Here is a 23,940-nt window from a genome sequence, read left to right as displayed (position 1 = left end):
TGATCACTCAGATTAGAGAATGAAGTCCTGTGCACCTTTCTTCCTGATCCCATTCCAACAGCATCAGATCCCAACATCACACTCCTGTTGGAATTAGCACAAAAGGCATTTAAAACAGCCATCATAATATAATGTTCAAGGACTTAAAGTAGAAGATAGGTCTTTTGAGTTAACAGATAGAAAATGTCAGGAGAGAAATGGAGGCTATAAAAAGGAACCAGAGTATGAGGAATCTGTGAGACAATATCAAATATTCTAAGAACATGTAATTGAAGTCTCAGAAGGAAAAGAGAAATTGTAGCAGAGTACATTTTTGAAAAAATATTGGCCAAAAGTTTCCTAAATTTGATGAAAAACAATGAAGCACAGGTCCAAAAGGTGCAGCAAATTCCAAACAGGATAATATAAAATCACACCTATGGACATCAAAGTCAAATTGCTGAAAACCAAAAAATAAAAAGAAAACCTTAAAGCAGCCAGAGGAGCAAAGGTACATTAGATATGAAAGAATGACAAAAGGATGACACCTGAGTTTATCACCACAAATAATGGAGGACAAAAGAAAATGGAACATCTTTAAACGCCAGTTTGATAGTTCCTAATGATGTTAAACATATGCCTAGTTTATGACACAGAAACTCCACTCACAAGTCTTACCCAAGGAATGAAAATAGACTACACAAAATCACTTGAACATTTATAGCAGGGTTTCTCACAATAGCTCAAAACAGTACACAACCCTCATATCCATCAAGAAACAAATGATAAACACAAAGTTGTATACACAGTTATACACACATACGTATAGTGGAATACAACTTGCCTACAAATTAATGCTATATGGAACAACATAGATGATATATATACCCATTATGTTGCATAACAGAATGAGAACACAAAAGAATATATAATGTATGATTCCATTTCTGTACAATTTTTAGAAAAAGAAAAACTAATTTATAGTAACAGAAATCTTAACAGGAGTTGCCTAAAGGAGATGAGAAAATGTACAAGAGAGCAAGAATAAGTTTTCTGACACAACTTCATTCCATTATTTTATTTTTAATCTTTTTGTGTTCATATGTTTTAGGTTTGTCTCTTATAAACATTTTACAGATGAATTTTATTTTTCTTGGTTGCATAACCTGTTCTTTAACTTTCTGGTTTGGTTCATTTTAATTTAATGGTATTACTGATATATCTGCAATATTTTTTCTGCCTTCTTTTATGCTTTCTATCTACCCTAATTACGGTATGCTTTTATCTAGATTTCTACTGAATATTTTCTTTATATTCAACTTCTTTCCTTTGTTTTAGAAGTTATATATACTCTCCTCCTTGATTATCTTTCAGTTTTTTACAAACTCATGAATTCTCAACTAAGTTAATTTTTTTTCTTTTCCTAAAGAGTACAAGAACCTTCAAATGCTTTGATTCTCATCATCCCCTTCCCATAACAGATGTCACCTAGTAATTATATTCACCTTGTTTTCTTCGTTAATCAAGCAAATTAGGCATTACTACTAAGTTTTATAAAGTAATTTCTTATTTAGATTTACACATACTTTTACCAATTTCCTTATCAGATCTCAAAGTTTCTAGTGAGTTCAGCTTCTGTCTTTCTCATCTAAATCTCATTCTAAGTTCTACTGGTGCAGATCTGCTGAGATTACTATCTAGTTTTATTTACCACTATTGTTCATCTTTGCCTGGTATATCTTTGTCCATCCTTTTATTTTCACTGTTTTAAGACTCTTGTAGCCATCATTTAATAATTAAACTTTCTGAAACATTCATTTTGAGATTTTAATTGGTGAGGTTAATCTATTTTCATTAATTTTAAACAGTAGGACCTGTTTCTTGTATCTTATTTTATACTTTCCATTTATTTCACTCTTTAAGCTCATTTTTCCCCTCAGCTTTCATTTGACAGATAAAGGTTTCTTATGCTATTTTAAAAGACAAAGATTCTATTTTTGTTATTGTTGTTGTCTGTAACGCATACTTCATGATTATTTACTCATTGATTTCCTAAATTTGATAAATATCTATATTCAATCAATTCAAGAGAAACACACTCTGCCTTCCCTGCAGGCTTCACCAAATACATACTAGAATATCTTGTGTTTGTTTCCGTTTATCATTTTCAAATAGGAATTGTGATCATATACCATTTTTTAATGTTTCATATATATTTTAGAGATTGATCTATAAATGTCTTTGTGTGAACATACACTTTCATTTCTCTCAGGTAAATATTTGGGAATAGAATTAATGGAACATATGGAAAGTATATGCTTACCTTTATAAAAAACTGACAAACTGTCTTCCAAAATAATTGTACTATTTTACATTGCCAATAGAGTGTTAAGTGTTTCAGCTGCTCCACATCCTCATCATCAGTTAGTATTGTCAACTTCTTAAATTTTAGCCATGATACACGGTGTTAATGAGACCTCATTGTGATTATAATTTGCATTTCCCTAAGGACTAATGAAGCTGATAATCTTTCATGTGGCTATGGACCATTCATATATCTTCTTTTTTGAAGTGTATGTTCAAATCTTTTGTTCATTTTTAACTCAACTGTTTATCTATTATTGCATGAATTTTTTAAACATTTTGTTCTCAAGTCCATTATCAGTTATCAGTATTCTAAATTATCTCAAATATTGTTTCCCAGGCTGCGGTATGCTTTTTGTTTCCTTAAGAATATCTTTTTAAAAACAGAAGTTTTCAATTTTGGTGAACTCCAATTTTTTATTCTTTTCCTTTTATAGTTCATGCTCTTATGTCTCATCTAAGAAATCTTTGCCTGTCCCAAGATCGCAAAAATTTTCTCTCAGGTTTTCTTCTACAAATTTAATAGTTGTACTGTTTACAAAGAGCTGTATGACCCATTCTGAGTTAATTTTTATGCATAATATAGGGTCAAAGTTCTCTTGGAACATGGATAATCCAGTTGTTCCAGCGCCATTGTTTAAAAGACTATACTCTACCCCACTAAATTATCTCAGTGACTTTGTTGCAAATCAATTGACAGTATATGTGTAGATCTCTGGATTTTTTATTTGGTTCTACTGATCTCTTGATCCTTACACTAAGAGACTAATGTCATGATTATTTTAGTCTTGAAATCAAACAGTGTAAGTTCTCCAGCTTTGTTGTTCCTTTTCAAAATTGTTTTGGTCATTCTAGGTATTCTACACTTCTGTATAAATTTTAGTTATTAGCTTGTGAAATTCCACCCAAAAAATCTGCTGTGACCTTCTGGGATTGCATTCAATTTATAGATCCACTTGAGGGAAGAACTGACATCTCAGAAATACAAAAACATATTTCTCTTCATGTATTTAGGCATTTTTCAATTTCTCTCAGTTGTATACAGGTCTAACACATATTTTGTTAAGTTTATCCCTAAGTATTTCATGTTTTGATGTTACGGTATTATCCCTTGCATATTCAATTATTCCCAAACCTGGCACTTTAAAACAACAGTTGATCATATTACACAGTTTCTAGAGGAACAGGTTTCAAGAGTTGCTTAGCTGGGTAGTTCTGACAGGGTTTCTCATGAGGTTGTATTCAAGTTGTCGGCCGAGGCTGCAGTCCCCTCAAAACTGGAAGCGAACTGAAGGATCCGCTTCTAAAGTCACTTATGTATTTGACGGCAAGCCTCAGTTCCTCACTGCCTGTTGACTAGGGCTATTCACAAATGGCAGCTTGCTTCTCCCAGAAACAGTGATGCCAAGAGAGATAGCGAGTCAGAAATTACCTAAGAGGGAAACTGTATACTTTTATAACTTAATTTTGGAAATGACATCCTATCACTTCTGCCATGTCCGATAGGTCATAAAGACCAACAGTGGTAAAATGTGGGAGAAGACTACATAAGATTGTGAATACCAGAAGACGGGGATGACCGAGAAATATGTAGGAGGCTGGTTGCCACAGATATATAAATGGCATTTATAAGTTTCATTTTCCAAGTGTTCATGGCTACAATATTACAGTTCAATTTCATATATTTACCTGGTATCCTGTGAGATCATTAAATTAATTTTTCAGATCAAACAGCATTTTTTAAACTCCTTATCACTTTCTATATAGATGATCACGTATCTATGTACCTTTTCTTTCTTTTTATTGCCTTATTGCACTATGACCTTTTGTACAATGTTAAATTTCAATGGCAAAAGCAGACATCTCTGCCTTATTCTCAATGTCAGGGAAGAAGTATTCAATCTTTCACCACTAACAATGAAGTCTGCTGTAGCATTTTCATGCATATTCATTATAGAGTTGAGAAAGCTGCCTTCTATTCCTAGGCTACTAAAAGTGTTTAAGTAGGAGTAAGTGTAGAATTATGAAAAACTCTTTATCCATCTACTAAGACGATAATATGGTTTTTCTTTTTTAGATGGTTAGTATGGTGAGTTATATTGATTGATTTTCTATTATCAAATCAACCTTTCATGCCTGGGATAAATTCCACTTGGTCTTCATGTATTGCTTTAATATATTGCTGAATTCAGTTTGCTCTTATTTTCTCAAGGATTTTTATATCTATCATTGTGAGGTATGTTGGTCTGTAATTTTCTTGTGATGTTTTGTCTGGTTTAGGTATTAGAGTGATACTACTGGCCTAATGACATGATTTTTATAGTGTTCCTTGCACCTTTCTTTTCTGAAAGAGTTAAAGAGAACTAGTATTAATCCTTGCTTAAATGTTTCTTAAATAAAATTCACTATTGAAGTTATCCGGGCCTGGACCTTTTTGTGTTTGTGTGTGGGAAGATTTTACTTATGAATCCAATATTGTTAATAGATACAGGAATAATTAGATTTTCTATTTTTCCTTGGGTCAGTTTTGATAACTTAATGACATTCAAGGAATTTGTCCATTTCATCTAAGTTATCAAATGTATTGGCATAAATGTTCATAATCTCTCTTCAACCTTTTGATGTCTGTACCGTATGTAACTGTGTCCACTCTTTCATTCCAGATAATAGCATTTGTGTCTTCTCTCATATTTCTTGATCAGAATGGCTAGAACTTCACTGTCCAATACAGAAGCCACTGGCCATATATGGCTATCCAAATTTAATTTAATTAAAACTTTGGGTTTTAAATTTTTCAAAACTTTCACATGCTTAACAGCCACACGTGGCTAATGGCTACAATTTTGAACAGCATACTTGGAGAACATTTCCATCTTCAGAGAAAGTTCTATTGGACAGTGCTGGGCTCAAGTTTTATCAATTTCATTGCTTTTGTTGAAAAATCAGCTTTTGATCTCCACTGATTTTCTCAACTGTTGGTCTGCTTTCTAGTCACTGATTTTAGCTCTTAACTTTATTATTTACTTCCTTCTACTTATTTTGGGTCTAATATGCTCTTCTTGTTGTAGCATCATCAGGCAAAAGCTTAGATCATTGATTTTTTATTTTTTTTCCCTAACATAAGGATTTAAAGCTATGAATTTTTTCTAAGCACTTCTTTAGTTGCATTACTAAGTTGTAATATGTTGTGTTTGCCATTATCATTGACATCAAAGTACTTTCAAGTTGCCATTTTGAATTTTTCTTTACTTGAGTTATTTATGTATATTATTTTCCAAATATTTGAGGATTGCTCAGATATCTTTCTGTTACTGATTTCTATTTTAATTTCATTTTGATCAGACAATATTTTAAAATTTCAATCATTTGTGTGATCATACTGATGCCTGAGGTTAGGGACATTAAGGCAGGCACTGTCAGCAAGGTGAAAGGAGTGAAGCCTATCAAGCCCATAGCTCTTCTCTCACAATTGCTAATCCTTCATCTTATTCACAAACATCACAATCTCCATTGTCCCTAGACTAGATTGAAGGTCAAAAGTATAAGTTCAAATTGAAGTGCGATTATTCTATTCTACCATCTCTCTCTCTTCCTCCTACCATCTTATTCCTTCTCCTTTCCAGAGCTCCTGACCTTTGCGGAAGTGACGCTACAGCTCATGCTCCCAAGAATCCCAATTTCTCCCCACTCCTCTAATTTCCTCCCTGCCAAATCTCAGAGAATAGGCACTGCAGAGAGAAGGTAGAATCACTAGAAATGAACAGGAGGAGGAAGAGCCACAATACCTTTTATGTCTTAATCTTGAAGGTCATACCCTGTCACTTGTGCCACATTCCGTTTGTTAGAGGGAGTCACTAAGTACAGCACATGCCTTTTGAAGGGAGAAGTATCAAAGAATTTGTGTACATATTTTAAACCACCAAAACAATTCTAATTTTTACCTTAAACAGTCATATATCTTGTTAAAAGATTAAGAGAAGGGAAAAAAATATACATAGTCATTTATTTTTAAACATATTTATTATTTCTGGTTTCTTTATTCCTTCCAATAATTCATGGATCAGCAAACTAGAGTCCATGGGCCAAATCAAACCCACCACCTATTTTTGCATGGCCTGCGAGCTAAGAATGGTTTTTACATTTTTAAATGGTTGAGGAAAAACTCAATGGAAGAATATTTTTGTGACATGTGAAAATTATATGAAATTTAAATATCAGTGTCCACAGCAAAGTCTTACTGAAACACAGCCATACTTATTTATTTATGTTTATCTATGGCTCCTTTCAGAGCAAAACTGAGTTGTTTCAACAGAGACCATATGACCTACAGAGCCTAAAATATTTACTATCTGACCCTTCTTACCATACATCCAAGTTACCATCTAGTGTCATTTCCCTTCACTTCTGAATGGTACTTTTGCTAACTGACATTGTAGATAATACACTGTAGCAACACTGAATTCTGTTATGTTCTTCTGAAGACTGACAATTTTTCTTCTAACAGATAGTTAACTTGCCTGGACCCAAACTACAAATACAGAAATTCTGCCTGAAATTATTTGTGTTTTTGGAGTTTGGGGGGGGTGGGGTTAATTATGTTTTTGGATATTTTTCAGCCTCCATTGCTTTTTAAAAATTTTTTTCTTTCTTCTCCCCAAAGCCCCTCACTACATAGTTGTGTATTTCAGTTGTGGGTCCTTCTAGCTGTGGCATGTGGAATACTGCCTCAGGATGGCTTGATGAGTGGTGCTAGTCCACGCCCAGGATCCGAACTGGCGAATCCCTGGGCTGCTGAAGCACATGAACTTAACCACTCAGCCCTGGGGCTGGCCCCTCCATTGCTTTTAATAAGAAGTCAGGTGTTAATCATATCATTATTCCCTTGTATTTGATGTGTCATATTTTCTCCTGGCTGCTTTCAAGATTCTCTCTTTATCTCTAGCATTTAGCAGTTAACCTATAATGTGCCTAGTTGTGGTTTTCTTTTGTATTTGTTCTATTTGGAGGTCACTCATCTTCTTGGATCTCTAAGGTAGTTTTTTTAACCAAACGTGAGAAGTTTTCAGTCACTGTTTCTTCAAGTATTTTTCTGCCTTTTTCTCTCTCTCCTCTACTTATGGGATTCCAACTAAGGCAGGAAGAATTTGGCTTTCCCTCCCACAGGAGCTATGCACAAATACAAAAAGCCCTCAGTCAAAAAAGCAGCAAACCTGCAAATCTCATCAATTGCAATTGTGTCTTTCAAAGGTTATCTCCTATTTGGTTTGCACTGCTTTTTTGACAGGGCTCCTACAGTCTTCCCTGCATACTCACAGCAGTCAGCCAAGTATGGTTGCCAGAATTCATACTCTAACTTTGGGTTTTAGCCCTTTGGCAGCTCTTTCAGTTCCAGGATTATCCTCCTAAATTTGAAGCCGCTTTGCCAGTCCTCAACTTTGTCCTCTGACACCTCAACCCAGTATAGTCGTGATTTTCTGTTGCTGGAGTTATGGAAGTTGGAGAGTACCTTGTGCAAAAGGTCACAAATTCACAATTCTTACCCACAAATTCACTTACTTAATAGAATAAAGTCTCCTCTGGTTTCTGCTTCTTTTTGGTCTTTTAGTATTTTGAGTCTTTTTCCAGTGCTTTTAAATAGTTTGTTATTCTTACATTTTTTCCAGGTTTTCTTATTGTTACCTGTGGGAGGGTTCATTCATCTTACCAATTCACCATTATCTGGTAGTCCTCTGGTTTCACATGGCTGGTAGTCCCCTGATCCTTTTTAAAAACAATCTCCCAAACTTGAATTTATAATTTTATATAAAATTTTAATTATTGGTAGTACTAGAATGGAAAATGGAATAAACTAATAATGGAAAAGCTCCAACTTCAACAAATATAGAAATAAATTTATAGGTGAACACAGACAAATGCACAATTTACTCATGCAGCCTAAGGTGAAATTGGTGCCTTCCTATTCTAGACCCATATATATACTAAGCTGGCATACAATCAGGCCTGGGGTCGTCAGACTAAGAAAATGAAAATCAACAAAGCAAATAAACCACTTGCTGATTATTTAAAAGTTAAAAAGAATTAATTCAAGCTCCAAAAAAATATTTAGACAGTTTTAAATAATGTCCCATGGATTAAAAGATTTGGAAAAGGAAATGGATAATAGAAATGATGACTTGTTGTATATCTTTTAGAAACAACAGCAATAATTAAGAGTAACATTTAAGAATGTCTTTTTAAAGGAAATACTTACCTTTCTTCTTTCTAAAAGGAGAAAATACTTTTCAAAATGCATTACACATTTTTTTACACCAAGACAGCAAAAGTAAGAACTGAAGAAAGAACCCACAACATTTGCTTTTAGGAATTCTGCTTACATTCTTCTTTCACTGATAACGGGATACTAAAATTTCATAGAATTTCAATCACAAAACTGTGAAATTAGCAAAGTGAAACTGTGGTGACTTGTAAAAAGCTCAGAACAGAACAGAACATATAAGTAATGAGGTCCATTATATGCAAATTGCTGAGTTAGGTTTTGAGTATTTTGAAGGACCCCTTTATTCTCACTATAGCATTAGCCAAATAAGTGTAATCCAACAACAGGCAAAAGAAACCACTTTCATGCAGAATGAGCATATAACGAATAGAAAGGGGGAAATGGAGACCAAGGGCAACTTTTTACACCAATTTTGTAAAAACAAATGAAACAAGGACATCCACTATGATTTTGTCATTCTTTCCTAAGCCAAAACATTAACATGGTGGCTATGCCCGAAACCAGACATAGGAAAGTGCGATGGGACTGCACTCAAACTAACTGGATTTACCAATGATACACAAAAGCAGCACTGCTGATGTTGAAATTCAAGCATAAGCAAGCATAAAAATCAGTCAGAATTAGGGGCAAAGGAAACTTTTGGCAGTGCTGAATATGTTAATTATCTTGACTGTGGTGATAATTTCACAGGTGCACATATCTGTCAAAATTTACCAAACTGTATACTTTTGCATGCAATTTATTTTACTTCAATTAGAGTTCAATAAAGCTTTTTTTTTAATTAGCAGGAAAAAAATCCTTATTCATTTTTACCCAACATTTGGCTACTTTAAAGAGAAAAATGGAAACCAATTCAGAGTCTGTAACCAAGTATGATTAAGAACTCAAGGATCATAGGCAAACAGTTATCCAAGTTAAAAGAACAGGTATATCAATTTTTTTGATAGAAAGAACTAAAGTATCAATAGAAGTATCCTAAGACTGACTGGTCAAAGGAGTATGGAGGTCACATTGCCTATGCAATTTATGTCCCACCCTGGTGTAGAATGTTCCTGGTTTCCATTTCCAAATGGTTACATGATAACACAGAGTTTATCAGGATTTGCAGCCTTACTGTACTTCTCTTCCTTGCACCTCTGCAGAATCTCTAAGCTCCTCTGGTGGACTGGGTGTTGGAGAAAGCTAAAACTATCCATACTTTTCAAAATTGCACATGGCGTTGTATCATCATGTCCTTAGGAAGCAAAAGAAAAACAAAAAAATGGAGAAAAGAAAAAGACATTATATAAGCCCAAACCAAGAGAGAATCAAGGACAATGCTGCCAACTATCTTAGGAGTATATAAAAATGTATCAAGTAATAGGGATTAAATGTGAATGATTTTTCCAATTAATTTAGGGAAATTACCAAAAATACTAGGAAAAAATAAAGGTCCTTGTTAGGTATTCAAAGTATTCCTTTCAGTACTCAGTTGTGACTTGAGACCATATTAAAAATTTCTAATTTAAAATACTAGGGAAATTTCAAAAACAATTTGTATGGTTTAGTCATTTTTTTTTTTAGTAGACTCATTTTTATCAGGTCTGAAATATAATTAGCATATAGTTGGCAACAATGCAAGGAACACTGATGGAACCCCAAAGAGAAATACACCCAAAACAATTTACCAAGAGTTAAACAATTCTTTCATAAATCTTGCCATTAATGACACTTGAAAGAATTCCAACAAGTGTGTCAATGTAGAAAGAGTAGAAGAAAAGCACCATAGAGCAGGAAAACCCAGCAGCGCTTCTGTATTTACAAATCCGAAAATAAACCTGGAAAATCTGTAGCTCACCACCACTTCTTAGAAAAGTGAGACAGAATCAACTACTGGTAGGAAAGGGAAGAGAGCATGTTCAAGTAAGGACCAAAGCCCCAGATTAGTGCTACTGAAATAGTGAGTCACTTGAGCAACAAAGAGGGGGAAAGTTTCAGTACCATAAACATTATCGATAAATGGATTTAAAAGAGAATACAGGTTTTCCAGGTTTTGGGGGGAGCTGAGTTTCATTTACCCAGAGAACATCTCTAGGACAATTAAGAACAGTAATTAGGTAGGACATTAAGTTCAAATTTACGTACGTTTGCCTTTACAACACAAACGTGAATAGTTTAACAATAGATCGAGGTAAATTAAGCAACACAAACAATGAAGTAACATTCTATTAGTGCATATTTACTGTATAATTAGAAATCAGATACTACCTATGAATAATTCTCAAGGCAGAATCATGTTAAAAGTTAAACAGAGGCAGAGTCATTCAAAGAGGTTTGTACAGCATGGTTTAATCTAACTATGATTCCTTAAACTTGATTTCTATAACCAGAGAGTAAACATTACATTTTAGCTAAGAAGACAGAGTCTTATGATACCATAACATCAGATAATAATATAAAAAGCAGGATTTTTTTAATAAAATGGATTTGAAAATTTTTTTTCATGTCCAATAATTAAAAAGCAAGCTAATATAAAACATTATCTCATTTATCCAATATGGAGAGTCCACAGTTGCAAACGTTCAATGTTTCAAAGAGACAAGTCAAAAGAGATCTCGGTAAAAATATTTTATTCTCATTATTATCAATAATCTCCCCCTTAATGGGATACTTGGAGGAAGAATACTCAGGTTCAGACTAACATGCACTTGGTTAGTTGAGGGGGTATGGATATGAGCTGAGGGGGACCACTTAATAAAAAAACACCTGGTGAGTTCTACTCATACTCAATCCAAACTGTAATTTTAAAAAGTTACCACCAGACTTTCAGGCCCTTCAGTAGCTAACTTGATAATCTGCTGGTCAGAAATAATTTAAGATGATTATCGTATTAAACTATTTTATATAAAAATTCAAGATACTAAATATACTAAATTATTATGTAGTTTTAAGAAATCACTCAACATTACTACAGCCACTGGAATCTATTTTTTATTTTATCTAATAAATTGTGGCATTTTCTATCTGTGACTGTTTTGTCACCATCAAAGCTACATTAGCTTTTTCAAACTTCTGTTTTTTCATTCTGCTTTCTATGCCTCCTTTTAACTCTTCAACTATTTTAAACATTATTTTACAGACTATAATACTATTTCCAAACCTTAAAGTGATATTGCTCATTTGTTGTGTGTACCAACTCCCAGTCAACGTGGGTCTGGTTTCCTAGGATGGTTTATAAGTACTTTTTCATTGGGGTTATTGTCTGAGGAGTCTCAGAAACTCTTAAAAGAGGTTTAATTTAATGTCCGCTTATGCTAGTTTCTCCTGGTCTAGTTTTGATAATTTCTTATCTTGAGATTATGTACCAAACACACAGCATAAATTCAGACTCCATATCCATGCATGGTGAAGATACAGGGCACTGATTTTTTCTAAAGGTAACTTTTTTTAAAACCTTATCTAAGGCCTAACAGATTGCTAAGCTTCTTCCTGTTTCTCTAGGCAAGGCCAACAAACAGAATTTTTCAATTATCTTTTCAGTTACAGAAAAACTCAAGGTCTTTGAAGCTCCTAAACTACACAATAGGAGCTCAATCTCAACACCATTGTATCATTCAAACCTGAAGCCATGTCTCTGATCCTATAAGTTTCTGTAATGCCAGCTCCCAAACCTTAGGGCCGTTTTCTAAAGGTATATTTCATACACAGTAAAATCCACTGATCTCAAGTATACAGTTTGATGAGCTTAAATGTTTACATCCATGTAATCCTCAATCAAAATATAAAACACCTCCATCAGCAAGTTATTTTATCTCCTTCCTGTGAATACCATCCTTGCCCCTCCCAGAGGCAATCAAGTTATGATTTCTATCACTGTATATTACTTTACCTGTTCTTAAATAAAATAAAATCATACAGTATGTACTCTTTCATGTTTGGCTTTTTTGCTCAATATTCTTTGTGACTCACTTGCTATGAGTATCAGTAGTTTGTTCCCTTTTATTGCCGAATAATGTTTCATGATAGGAATGTATTACAACTTGGTTATCCATTTCTTTCACTGATGGACATTTGGGTGTTTCCAACTGGGGGCTATTATGAATAAAGCCACTACGGACATTCTTTGTGTTTGTGTATAATAGCTTCATTGAAATATAATTCATATAGCATACAATTCACCTATTTAAAATGAAAATTCAATGGCTTTTAGTATAATTCACAAAGCTGTTTAACCATCACAATCAAGTTTAGAATATCTTCATCATACTGAAGAAAAACTCTATACTCTTTAACCATTACTCCCCTCATCATCTCCCAGCCTACCCACTCCAGCCCTAAGCAAACACTAATCTACTTTCTGTCTCTATAGATTTGCCTATTCTAGACATTTCATGTAAATGGAATCATACAATATGCAGCCTCTTGTGTCTGACTTCCTTCACTTTAGCAAAATGCTTTCAAGGTTCATCCATGTTGTAGCATGTACTAGTACTTCATTCTTTTACATGGCAGAATAACATTCCAGTATATGGATTACCACACTTTGTTTATCCATTCATCAGTTGATGGGCATTTGGGTTGTTTCGACCTTTTGGTCATTATGAATAATGTTGCTAAGAACATCACGTACAAGTTTTTGTTTGAACACCTGTTTTCAATTATTTTGGGTATCTACCTAAGAGCGAAATTGCTGGGTAAAATGTAACTGTAACTACCAGTCTGTTTTACAAAGTGGCTGTACCATTTTACATTTCCAACGGTAGCACACGAGGATCCCAATTTCTCCACATCCTTATCAACATTTGTTATTGCCTGTCTTTTTTATTATAGCCATCCTAGTAGACGGGAAGTAGTATCTCACTGTGGCTTCAATTTGCATTTTCCTGATGACAAATAATATTGAGCATCTTTTCATGTGTTTATTGACTATTTGCATATCTTCTTTGGAGAAATGTCTTTTCAGATCCTTTGCTCATTTTTTAACTGGGTTATTAGTTTTCTATTATTGAGTAGTAAGAGTTCTGTATATATTCTAGATACCAGTTTTTTATCAGATACATGATTTAGAAATATTATCTATCATTCTGTGGGGTGTCATTTCACTTTCTTAAGTGTCCTTTAAGGCAAAAAAGTTTTTAACTTTGATGAAGTCTAATTTATCCATTTTTTCTTTAGTTGCTTATGCTTTAGGTGACATATCCAAGAATCCATTGCCTAATCCACATTGGGAAATGTGAGTCCTCCAACTTGGTTCTTCTTGCATTTCTGGGTCTATTTACATATCAATTTCAGGATTAGCTTGTCAATTTCTGCGTAAAGGTAGCTGAGGTTCTGACAGGGACTATGTTAAATCTGTAGATCAAGTATTGCCATCTTAACTATATTAAGCCTTCCAGTGCATGAACTTGGGATATCTTTCCATTTACTTAGGTATTAAGGTTTTTCAACGTTTCGTAGTTTTCAATGAACAAGTCTTACAATTCTTTTGCTAAATTTATTAGTAAGTATTGTATTTGTTGGCACTCTTGTAATTGGAGCACCAACTTAATTTTGTTTTCAGGTTGTTCATTGTTAGCGTATAGAAATACAACTGATTTTGCATATTGATCTTGTGTCCTCCAACCCTGATGACCTCATTTATTAGTGCTAATAGCTTTTTTTGTGGATTCTTTAGGATATTCTATCTACAATATGTCGTCTTCAAACAAAATGGTTTCTTCCTCTCCAATTTGGATGTCTTTTATTTCTTTTTCTTGCCTAATTGCTCTTATCAGAACCTCCAAGACAATGCTGAATAAAGAGGTGAAATCAGATATCCTTGTCTTGTTTCTGATCTTAGGGGAAAAGGATTCAGTCATTCACCATTAAGTATGATGTAAGCTTTGGGTTTTTCATAGATCCCCTTATCAGGTTGAGGAAGTCCCCTTCTATTCTTAGTTCTTCGGTGTTTTTATGAAGAAAAACATGAAAGGTGTTGGTTTTTGTCAAGTGCTTTTTCTGTGTCTACTGAGGCAATGATGTGATTTTTGTCATTTATTCTATTAACATTCTACAACATTGATTTGATTTTTGTAAGTTAAACTAACTTTGCATTCCCAGGTAAATTTCACTAGATGATGGTATATAATACTTTTTACGTATTGCTGGATTCGGTTTGCTAGGATTTTGTTGAAGGATATTAGTTTGTGGTTTTAATGAGAATTAAAATATTCTCTTATCTTCTATTTTTGGAAGAGTTTATAAAGGATTGATGGTAATTCTTCTAAATTATTTGATAGAAATCATTCAGTGAATTCACTGTTCACTGGCTTTGCTTTGTAGGAAGTTTCTTTTGTTACCAATACAATCTCTTTTCTTGTTATAGGCCTATTCAGGTTTTCTATTTCTTCTTGAGTCAGTATTGGTTGTTTGCATCTTTCTGGGAATTTGCCTATTTCAACTAGGTTATAATTTGTTGCTACACAACTGTACATAGTGTGACGCCTTTTATTTCCATCACTTGGTAGCAACACCCCTCTTTCATTCTAAAATTTAGTAAGTTAAGTCTTTCTCTTCTTTGTGGTGAGTCTACCTCAAGATTTGTCAACTTTGTTTACCTTTTCAAAGAACCAACTTTCGGTTTTGTTTTCTTTATTGTTCTCTATTCTCTATTTTATCTTTTTCAAATCTACTCTTTATTATGTCCTTCCTACTGCTTGCTTTGGGTTTAGTTTGCTCATTTTTTCTAGAATCTTAAGGTAGAGCATTAGATTATTTATTTGAGATCTTTCTTTTTTTCTAATAAAAGTTTTAAAATTACAAATTTCCCTCTAAGCATTGTGTTAGTGGTATCCTATAAATTTTGGTACGTATTTTCTTCCATTTATCTCAAATCATTTTCTAATTTCCCTTGTGATTTCTTCTTTGACCTATTGATTATTAAGAAGTGTGTTTAGCTTCCACATATGTCTTTAGACATATTGTTTTGTTCCTCTATTATTTTATTACTCTCTTTTGAATTAAACATATTTTACAGTATATTATTTTAGTATTTTTCTCATTTCTTTTGCTAAATTACTTTTTAGCTATTTTCTTAACAAATGCCAAGGGAATTATAATTAGCAACTTAATTTATAACAATCTAGTCTGGATTAAAAACAACTTAATTTAAATAGCATATAGAAACTTTCCTCCTATATAGTTCCATTCCCTTCCTCCTCTTTTATGCTGTTACTGTCATACAAATTACATCTTTAAAATGACATGTCCATCAACACAGATTTATAATTACGGCTTTGTACAGTTGTCTTTTGAATCAGATTAGAGCGGAAAAAGTTACAAGATTAAGAAAACAATATATACTGTCTCATATTTAACTCTGTAGTTGCCTTTAGTGGTGCTCTTTATTATTTCATGTGCTTCAAGTTGTTGTCTAGTGTCCTTGCATTTCGGCCAGAAGTACTTCCTTTGTTATTTCTTGTGGGGCAGATCTGCTAGTAATAGTCACTCAAGATTTGTTTATCTAGGAATGTCTTCATTTCACCATCATTTTGAAGGATAGGATTTTGCTGAATATAGAATTCTTAATTGACAGTACTTTTCTTTCAGCACTTTGAATATGTCAAGCCACTGCCCTCCAGCCTCAACGGTTTCTGATGATGAGTCAACTGTTAATCTTACTGAGGGTACTGTGCACATGATAAATCACTTCTCTCTTGCTGCTTTCAATATCCTCTGTCTCTGGACAGTTGAATTATGATGTATCTAAGTTTTGATCTCTTTGAATTCACCCTCCTTGTAGTTTGTTGGGATTCTTGATCTGATCTGTCTTGAAGTTCATGGATTCTGGCTTCTGCCTGTTCAAATCTGCTTTTGAATTCTTCTAGTGAATTTTTCATTTCAATTATTATACTTATTTTTCCCATTTCAAAGTTTATATATATATATATGTAAAATTGATATTCTCTATTTGGTGAGACATTGTTCTCATACTTTCCTTTAGTTCTTCAGATATGGTTGCTTTTAGGTCTTAGAACATACTTAAAATAGCGTAAAGACTTTGTCTAGTAAGTTCAATGTCTGGCTTTCCTGAGGGATAGTTTCCACTGATTTCTTTTTTCCCATGTATAGGTCATATTCTTTGCATGTCTTGTAATTTTGTGTAGAACATCAGACATTTTAAATAATATAACATGGCAACTCTGGAAATCAGATTCTCCCGTCTCCCCAGGATTTTGTTCTTGTTGCTGTTTCTGAGAGTTGTTGCTATTTGTTTAGGACTTTCCTGAACTAATCCTATTAAGTTTGTATTCTTTGTCACACGTGACCATAGAAATCTCTGTTCAGTTAGCTTAACGGTCAGCTAATGACTGGAGGCAGATATCTTTACATGCCTGAAACCAATAAATCTCCCAGTCTTTGTCAAGGGTCACTGTATGTCTGCTGGGGCACACCAACACTCAGCTAGGCAGTTTACAATTCTGTCTTATCCTTCACTTCCTGCTAGCACAGAGCCTGAAGGTTATCCAGAGGTGAGAGATCAGGATCTTCTCAGGTCTTTCCTGATTAAGCATATAGCCCCTGGACATGTACATAGCCCTACGCATGTGCATGGCTATCTAGATTCCCATGAATATGTGGGAACTTTTCAAAGACATTATGGAGACCTCATTCCCAAGCTTTTCCTTTAAAGTGTTCTGGTTAGTTTTTGCCCAGCTGGTATCTACTGCATCAGGGAGTTGCAATGTTCAACAATTGCTTCTGATTATTTTTTGACAACACCCCTAAGGAAAGGCTATTCAAGCAGGGCAAGCTCCAAATCAGGTTAAAGACAGGCTTATAAAAGGGGCCTTCCAGGGAACTACCCAATTGGCTAAATAATGAAAATTCTCTGGGAATGGGGCTTTGAAGGAGCTCCAACCCCCTTCTAGTTCCTCCAGTGGTTTCCACACTGCTGATTTTCATTGTGCTCCTAGGATGTTGGTTTTCCAGGCTACCATGGAGCTGGAGAGAGAGGGATGCAAATAGTGCAAGCTAAAACACTACAAAGCGTACTGTCTTTACTAATATTCAGCTTTTTTTCTTGTATAAACAATTCCCATATTACTACAAAACTTTGACAAATTTCCTGAGTTCTGGCAAAGTTATTCTGACACTTTTTGTAAGTGTTCTTGTTGCTTTTACAGAAGAAAGAATTTTCAGAGGTCCTTACTCCAACATTTCGCTGATGTTCAATCTAAAACCCTCACTCTTAACCACCACACTACAGTGCCTGATACAGAAGTGATTGTCTTAAGTATTGAGTAGCACTGTGGACAGAGTACTGTATAGAGATCCTAGACTCTTGGTCATATCCAATCAGTTTTAGTATCTGGCCATTTCTGAAAAGAGATGGTCACTGGAACCCTTATTCCACTTGCAGAAACAACTGGGAGCACATTAGTCATGTAGTCCACTGAGCGGGGTAGGAAGGGGAACAGGTTATATAGAAACTAAAGTTAATAGACATTAAAGCTGTCTATTTGCAGACACTATTTGAATGGCTTCAGTCTCTCTCTCTGTAGATGAAGAAACTGAATGATACTTTCAACTCTTTTGTTCTTGCTTCTTATTCCAATGCCACAGCTGAATTCCCTGTCTCTGCCTAGTCTTTTTAGACTGATTAAAATTCCTCTTTGGCTATACTTTCATGTAACTCCAAAAGAACCAAACAAAACATCACTGCACTTACTTCTACATACTGTACAATTCAAGGTCAAGTTATGATCTCCCCTGTGCTCTCTAATCCATGCTCTTTCCTACTCAGGAGGAGTAAATCAGAGGTAAGGCGGATGATACCACTGAAATCTCTGTTCTCCAAAACTTCACTGCTGACCAGACAAATCATTACCATTTCTCATTCTACCTCCCAGCAGGGCCAACATGTAGCTTCACTCAGGCTGCCTACTTATATGACTCCACTAAGAACATTTTATGGTTTCCTGATCACCATAATACAGAGTCTACAACTGTAACAGATTTGTTCTTAAAAAGAATAATTAAATTGAATTAATTTTTATTTAAAGGCCTTAAAATGGCATTATGTCCCTTCATTTGGAAGTCTACAAAAAAAATTAAACAGTTAAAAGTAGATTTTACAATGATATTCTCATTTGTGTTCAGTTGGCCTGATGAAGCAAAAGAATGTCAGAGAATTCCCTGAGAATATCCAGGATTTTTTAGTCCACCCTCAGGATATTTGTTGACCATTAGCTAAGAGTCCACTGAAATTTTTTATAAAGATACTCTCAAAGGAAGTGAAAATATACTGTACTTCTGCAGTCTACATCTTCTTTTTTCACTAGAAGTATTATCTTTGACCTCTTATTCTCATTCAATATCTGAACTTGGTTACCTTCTGCTTTCCATATATTCTGCTTCTGCTTAAATAATCTCCAATTCCTGTTTCACCTGGATATATTTGTATATTATTTATATTTATGGTCACAATATAAGTTCTGAATCTACTACTTAAATCAATTTTCACAGTAATTCCATTAGTTTTCATTTTGCAATGTTACAATGTTCTAACTTTATGCTATCCTTTTATCGCAAACCCACCAGAAAATAGGTGGTGGTAAGTGGTGTAGAGGAAGCAAAAAGGCTAAATGCTGGCATTGATACTAATATACTGTAATACAAACAATTATTCTCTGGAAGAAATTTGCTCAGTCATTGCCTCAAAATGCAAATGAATCATAGGATTTTTATTTTCCTTGATAAAAAGTGAAATTTAGAAAGTTTGTCCAAGGAGAATTTCTAGGGTGTTGATAAGATTCTATTTCTTAACCTAGATGGTAGTTCCAGAGGTGTCTCATTTTGTGATAATTCTCTAAGCTATATCTTTTTGTTTTGCACACTTTTCTATATGCACGTTATATCCCAGAATAAAAGAGTTTTCACAAAAAGTTTATTATATTGAAGCTCTATGTTGGCCAGAAAGAAAAGCTAGATTAGAAAACAAAAAGAATCTAGAAATTATCAAAGTAGAGATTAAATAAAGGTTCAGTTTGCTGATTACAATAACATTGAATGTCTTTGCCCAAATTGATAATAATATACAAACAACCAACTTTCACAAATAATATTTTACATGCCAAAGGAGCATACAGAGAATGTGAATAACTTTTACAGAAAACAATATATTTAATAGTAAATACAAAAATCTTAGCAGGATACTTAATTTTCAAAATTTATAGGTCACTGTAATAAATAAGAATGTACCTTAAAAGAAAAACTTTTCCTCATGTTTATTGCAAAGACAGCCTCTGAGAAATAACTTTGTAAAAGGCAAAGCAGGTTTAAGCTATTTCTTTTATTTTCCAAAAAACTACAATTCTGTCTACAAAGGCCAGTTTGCATATATCATAAGCTGAAAAATATTTCTACGTTCAATTAGTTTTGCCACTCAATTTTAGGAATACAATCTTCCAAATATACTTATTCATTTGAAATATATACAAGTTGAATTCAGAGTTTTACTGCTAGTGCACATGCCAAAAAGCCATAAAAGTAAGTCTGGGAGTCCTGAAAGCACAGGTGTGCCCTAGCTCACTTCTACTGAAGCTTCTCTGGGCAGAAAATTTTATTTTAAATGACTATATATATATTAGAAAATCCTCACTAGGCAGCAATGGTCTATTTAAGGCTAGAGTTACAGCAAGCAACAGTGTGGTTTTCAGTAGGTAACAACTGCTTAGGAAGATACTTTCCTACAGAATGTGAAATGGGATATTTTATAATTTAAGAGGAGGCACACAGAAAAAGGAACCTGCTCTATCCATTTCTAAATTTCCAAGTGAAATCCAATGAACTGAGTTAAGGGTAAGAGGGAAAAATAAATTAACACTTCATAAACAGATACTTTACATGTATTATCTGATTTTACCCCTATAATTTTGAAGGTAGTATTTACACTCCAAGAAAAATTGCTAATAGTCACAAAATCAGTCAGGAGAAGAGATAACACTTGATTGATTACTGAAGTGGGTTATCTCCACTACCTTATACTACACCTCCATCCTAATTTTTCTGTCTCCTGATTTATGCTTCCACATTAAATTATGTTTCATCTGTAGTAAAAAACTATGGCATAAGAAGCAAACAGAGAAAGGTATCAATAATAAATTCTATATAATTAAATGATAATTCTAATTTCACTTTTTGCTTAAAAATCACATCAATGTCTTACTGACTGCCTACTAAATACCAGGTGCTTTACACTCATTATTCCTATCAGTATTTATTAATAAAAATGTACCAACACATATATACACACATACACCAACATCCACTTAACTCAATCATATAAAACTCACTAGAACTCATTAGGTCTTAAACATATTAGGGTATGGTAAGAAAAGAGAACAGAATAAAATTATGTCTCTACTCCTTAGACAGGTAAAAAACTAAAAGAAGCAGCATGGTAGAATACTAATATCTACTGCTTACCAGTTTTTCTCTGAATGTGTCTTTTCCCAGCTTCCCTGAAAGCAACCACGGCTCTGAAAAAAGCTCGGAGAACTGCCCATCGGAAAACAGCTACGGGATCAATTCCAATCATCCCAGAGATAAATGCATTCTTGCTACTTCTCAGAAGAGCTACAATGTCAGGGCGCATATGATCTGTATTTTTTTCCCGGAAATCCTACATGAAAAAAGTACTAGTGTTATTGTTGAAAAGATGATTAAACCAAGAAGATAATGAGTGACCAAGGACTAAGGACTACAACAAGTGATTTCTATTCTAGGTAGCTAACCAGACCAGATATCTTCTATAAAGTCCCATCCAACCCTAAAACTACTGAATTCTATAATACATTTAGATTAGAACGAATATTCCACAATTTTCTTGCAGCTAGTTAAACACTGCTGAAGGAGAGCCTCTCTGAAGCAGTATCACATAAAATGATGAGAGAGGTGAATAACAAAAACGAGCCAGATTTGAGAAGACCAGGAACAGCATTCCAAGAAAAGGGAACACCTACTAACTATAGGTGGTAATGAGTTGGACAAGTTAGGAGAAAAGCAGTAAAACCAGGGGCTGGAGCATTCTGGGCAAGGGTGAGAGTAATAGAAGATGAGGCAAATAAATAAGCTATCCTTTTATCCTTTATGTAAGCTGGAGTTAGGAGTTTGGATTTTATTCAAAGGTAAAAGAAAACCACTAGAAGGGTAATGACATGAGCTAACTGGTGTTTTATAAATACCACTAGTTGCTGCAGAGGGAAAGAATTCTACAAAGAATGGAGAAAGGGAGATCAGCTATTACAATATTCCAGATAAGAGCTGACAGTGACTTGGACTATGTCAGTGGTAATACGGAAAGGGAAAATAGTTACCATATTTGGGATATGTTTTAGAGGTAAGGGCAGAGGACTTGCTGGTGGATTACGGCATGGTGAGAGAATGAGGGAATTAGGTTAATGCCTCTATTTTGGGTTTGAGTAACTAGGTATATGGAGGTGCTATATACTGATGTGGAGAAGACTAGAAAAGAAAGAAGGAGATAGGAAATGAGGATCAAGAGATCAGTTTTGTCCAAGTGAAGTTTGAGATGATGAGGATAATGATAATGATAATAGCAAATAACATTTATTGAGAGGTTAATATGTGTGTGGCACTCTTAAGCATTTTATATTTTATATTGTCTCATTTAAGCTCATTTCATCCTCCTAACAACTCCTTGATGTAGATATTATTCCTATTTTATAGATGAGGAAACTGAGACACAGAGAGGTTAACTATCTTGGCCCCTATCACACGGTAAGTGGAAGAACAGATATTGAAACACAACCATTCATAACCACCAAACTATGTCTGCATACAGACATCAAGCAGGCAGATGGACATACATGTTGAGAGTTCTATAGAGAATTCAAAAAATACATCTGCATGTCTCAGCATACAGATTTTTTAAGTTGGATAATATTACCTAAGGACTATAAATAGGCAGTAAAAAACACCTGCCAATGCGAGTTGAAAGGTATAGAACACAAGAAAATGGTTTAAAATACCCCACAGAAAGAGAGGGCAAGAATTTTACACTCCTGGAAGAAGGTCCCAGACTGATACATACTGTTTAGGCATTACAACCACACCTAGATGGAAGGATTAAAACTTGGCGAGTAAATCACTCCATGTTGGTGTAGCTTCATAGAACAACTCTAACTCAGAATTCTATGAGGAGTGTGACTGTATGACATTATCTACCCTCATGTCCAGAAGACAGCTTGGATTCATCCTATTACCTTTAGGGCTTTCCTTTCCTAATTCTTCATTGTTCTCCTGAGAATAGGGAAAAAGGGGAAACAAGCCAGAAGTCTTGGTCTTTAGCTTGTCCCTAAATACCCTCTGAGCAAAAGTATGTATTATAAAAGTTAACAAAACTGAGTAAGAATTTTCAAATCCAAATCGTTGTCACCACCACCACCATCACCATCATCATCAATTAACACCTTCCAAGGGCAGACAAGATGGCAGGCACTAAGTTAAGCACTATACACAATTTACCCAATTCTAAATAAAGTAGAATCAATTATAAATCATACTTTACTGATAAGTAAACAGAGAGGTAAAGAAGCTTGCCAAAGTACTGACGCAGGAAATGAAACACCGGTCTGCCCTACTCCAAAGACCATCCCATCCTATTCTAAAATTCTTTTCCATGATGATTGTCAAATGTTGACAGAGACCTTCATTTTTCAAATGTAATGCTCTCATCTCTCTGTCTTCACATTTCTAGATTTCTTAAGTACATGTCATAAACAAATCACATTATTCTTCTTGAAACTCTTTTCTCCTGATTTCTATAACACATTTTGTGATTTACTACTTACCTCATGTGCTGCCCCTTCTTAATCCCCACTGCTGGTTCCATACTGGAGATTCTTATGGTTTTATCTTGTGTACTCTTATTTTTTTCACTCAATCATCTTACATCAGGTGATCTCAACCATAATTATGGCTTTAAACACTATCTATATGATGAGGCCCAAATTAGATCTTTCTTGTTATGTCTGAGATCCATTTATACATCTTAAAAGAATCTCAAACTTGCTTGAGAATGTGTAAGACTAGTATTACTTAAATGTTTGGAAGCATTCACCAGAGAAACCACGTGGGCCTGGAATTTCCTTTATGGAAAAGTTTTAAAATTGATTCAAATTATTTAACAGACATAGGATTTTCAGGTTTTCATATATCTTCTGGTGTCAGTTTTGGTAATGTGTGTTTTTCATGGAATTTTCCACTTTATGTTGTCAAATTTACTAGCAAAGTATGTTCACATCCTTTTAATATCTGTAGGGTATGCAGTTAAGCCC

The 23,940-nt window shown here is 34.2% G+C and overlaps 1 protein-coding gene across 45 annotated transcripts in view; it reads right to left on the bottom strand.

The window, feature by feature from the left end:
* Window positions 1-23,940, bottom strand: part of MYO9A (myosin IXA) — a 289,948-nt gene that overhangs the window by 138,097 nt on the left and 127,911 nt on the right. For 31 of the 45 annotated variants that reach the window (XR_011425596.1, XR_011425595.1, XM_070234206.1 and 28 more), the window contains 2 exons: window positions 21,068-21,263; window positions 9,735-9,854 (listed from right to left, as the gene is read on the bottom strand). Coding sequence is in view for 43 of the 45 variants with exons in the window: in XM_070234206.1 (XP_070090307.1) it covers window positions 9,735-9,854; window positions 21,068-21,263 (316 nt within the window). In the remaining 2 variants the exon portion in view is untranslated. The remainder of the gene's footprint in view (window positions 1-9,734; window positions 9,855-21,067; window positions 21,264-23,940) is intronic. The other 14 variants (XM_023654423.2, XM_070234306.1, XM_070234427.1 and 11 more) reach the window with 1 other exon arrangement.

This window comes from Equus caballus, chromosome 1 (assembly GCF_041296265.1).
Source record: "Equus caballus isolate H_3958 breed thoroughbred chromosome 1, TB-T2T, whole genome shotgun sequence".
Taxonomy (NCBI): Eukaryota; Metazoa; Chordata; class Mammalia; order Perissodactyla; family Equidae; genus Equus; species Equus caballus.
This window is presented reverse-complemented; position numbering and strand designations above follow the sequence as displayed.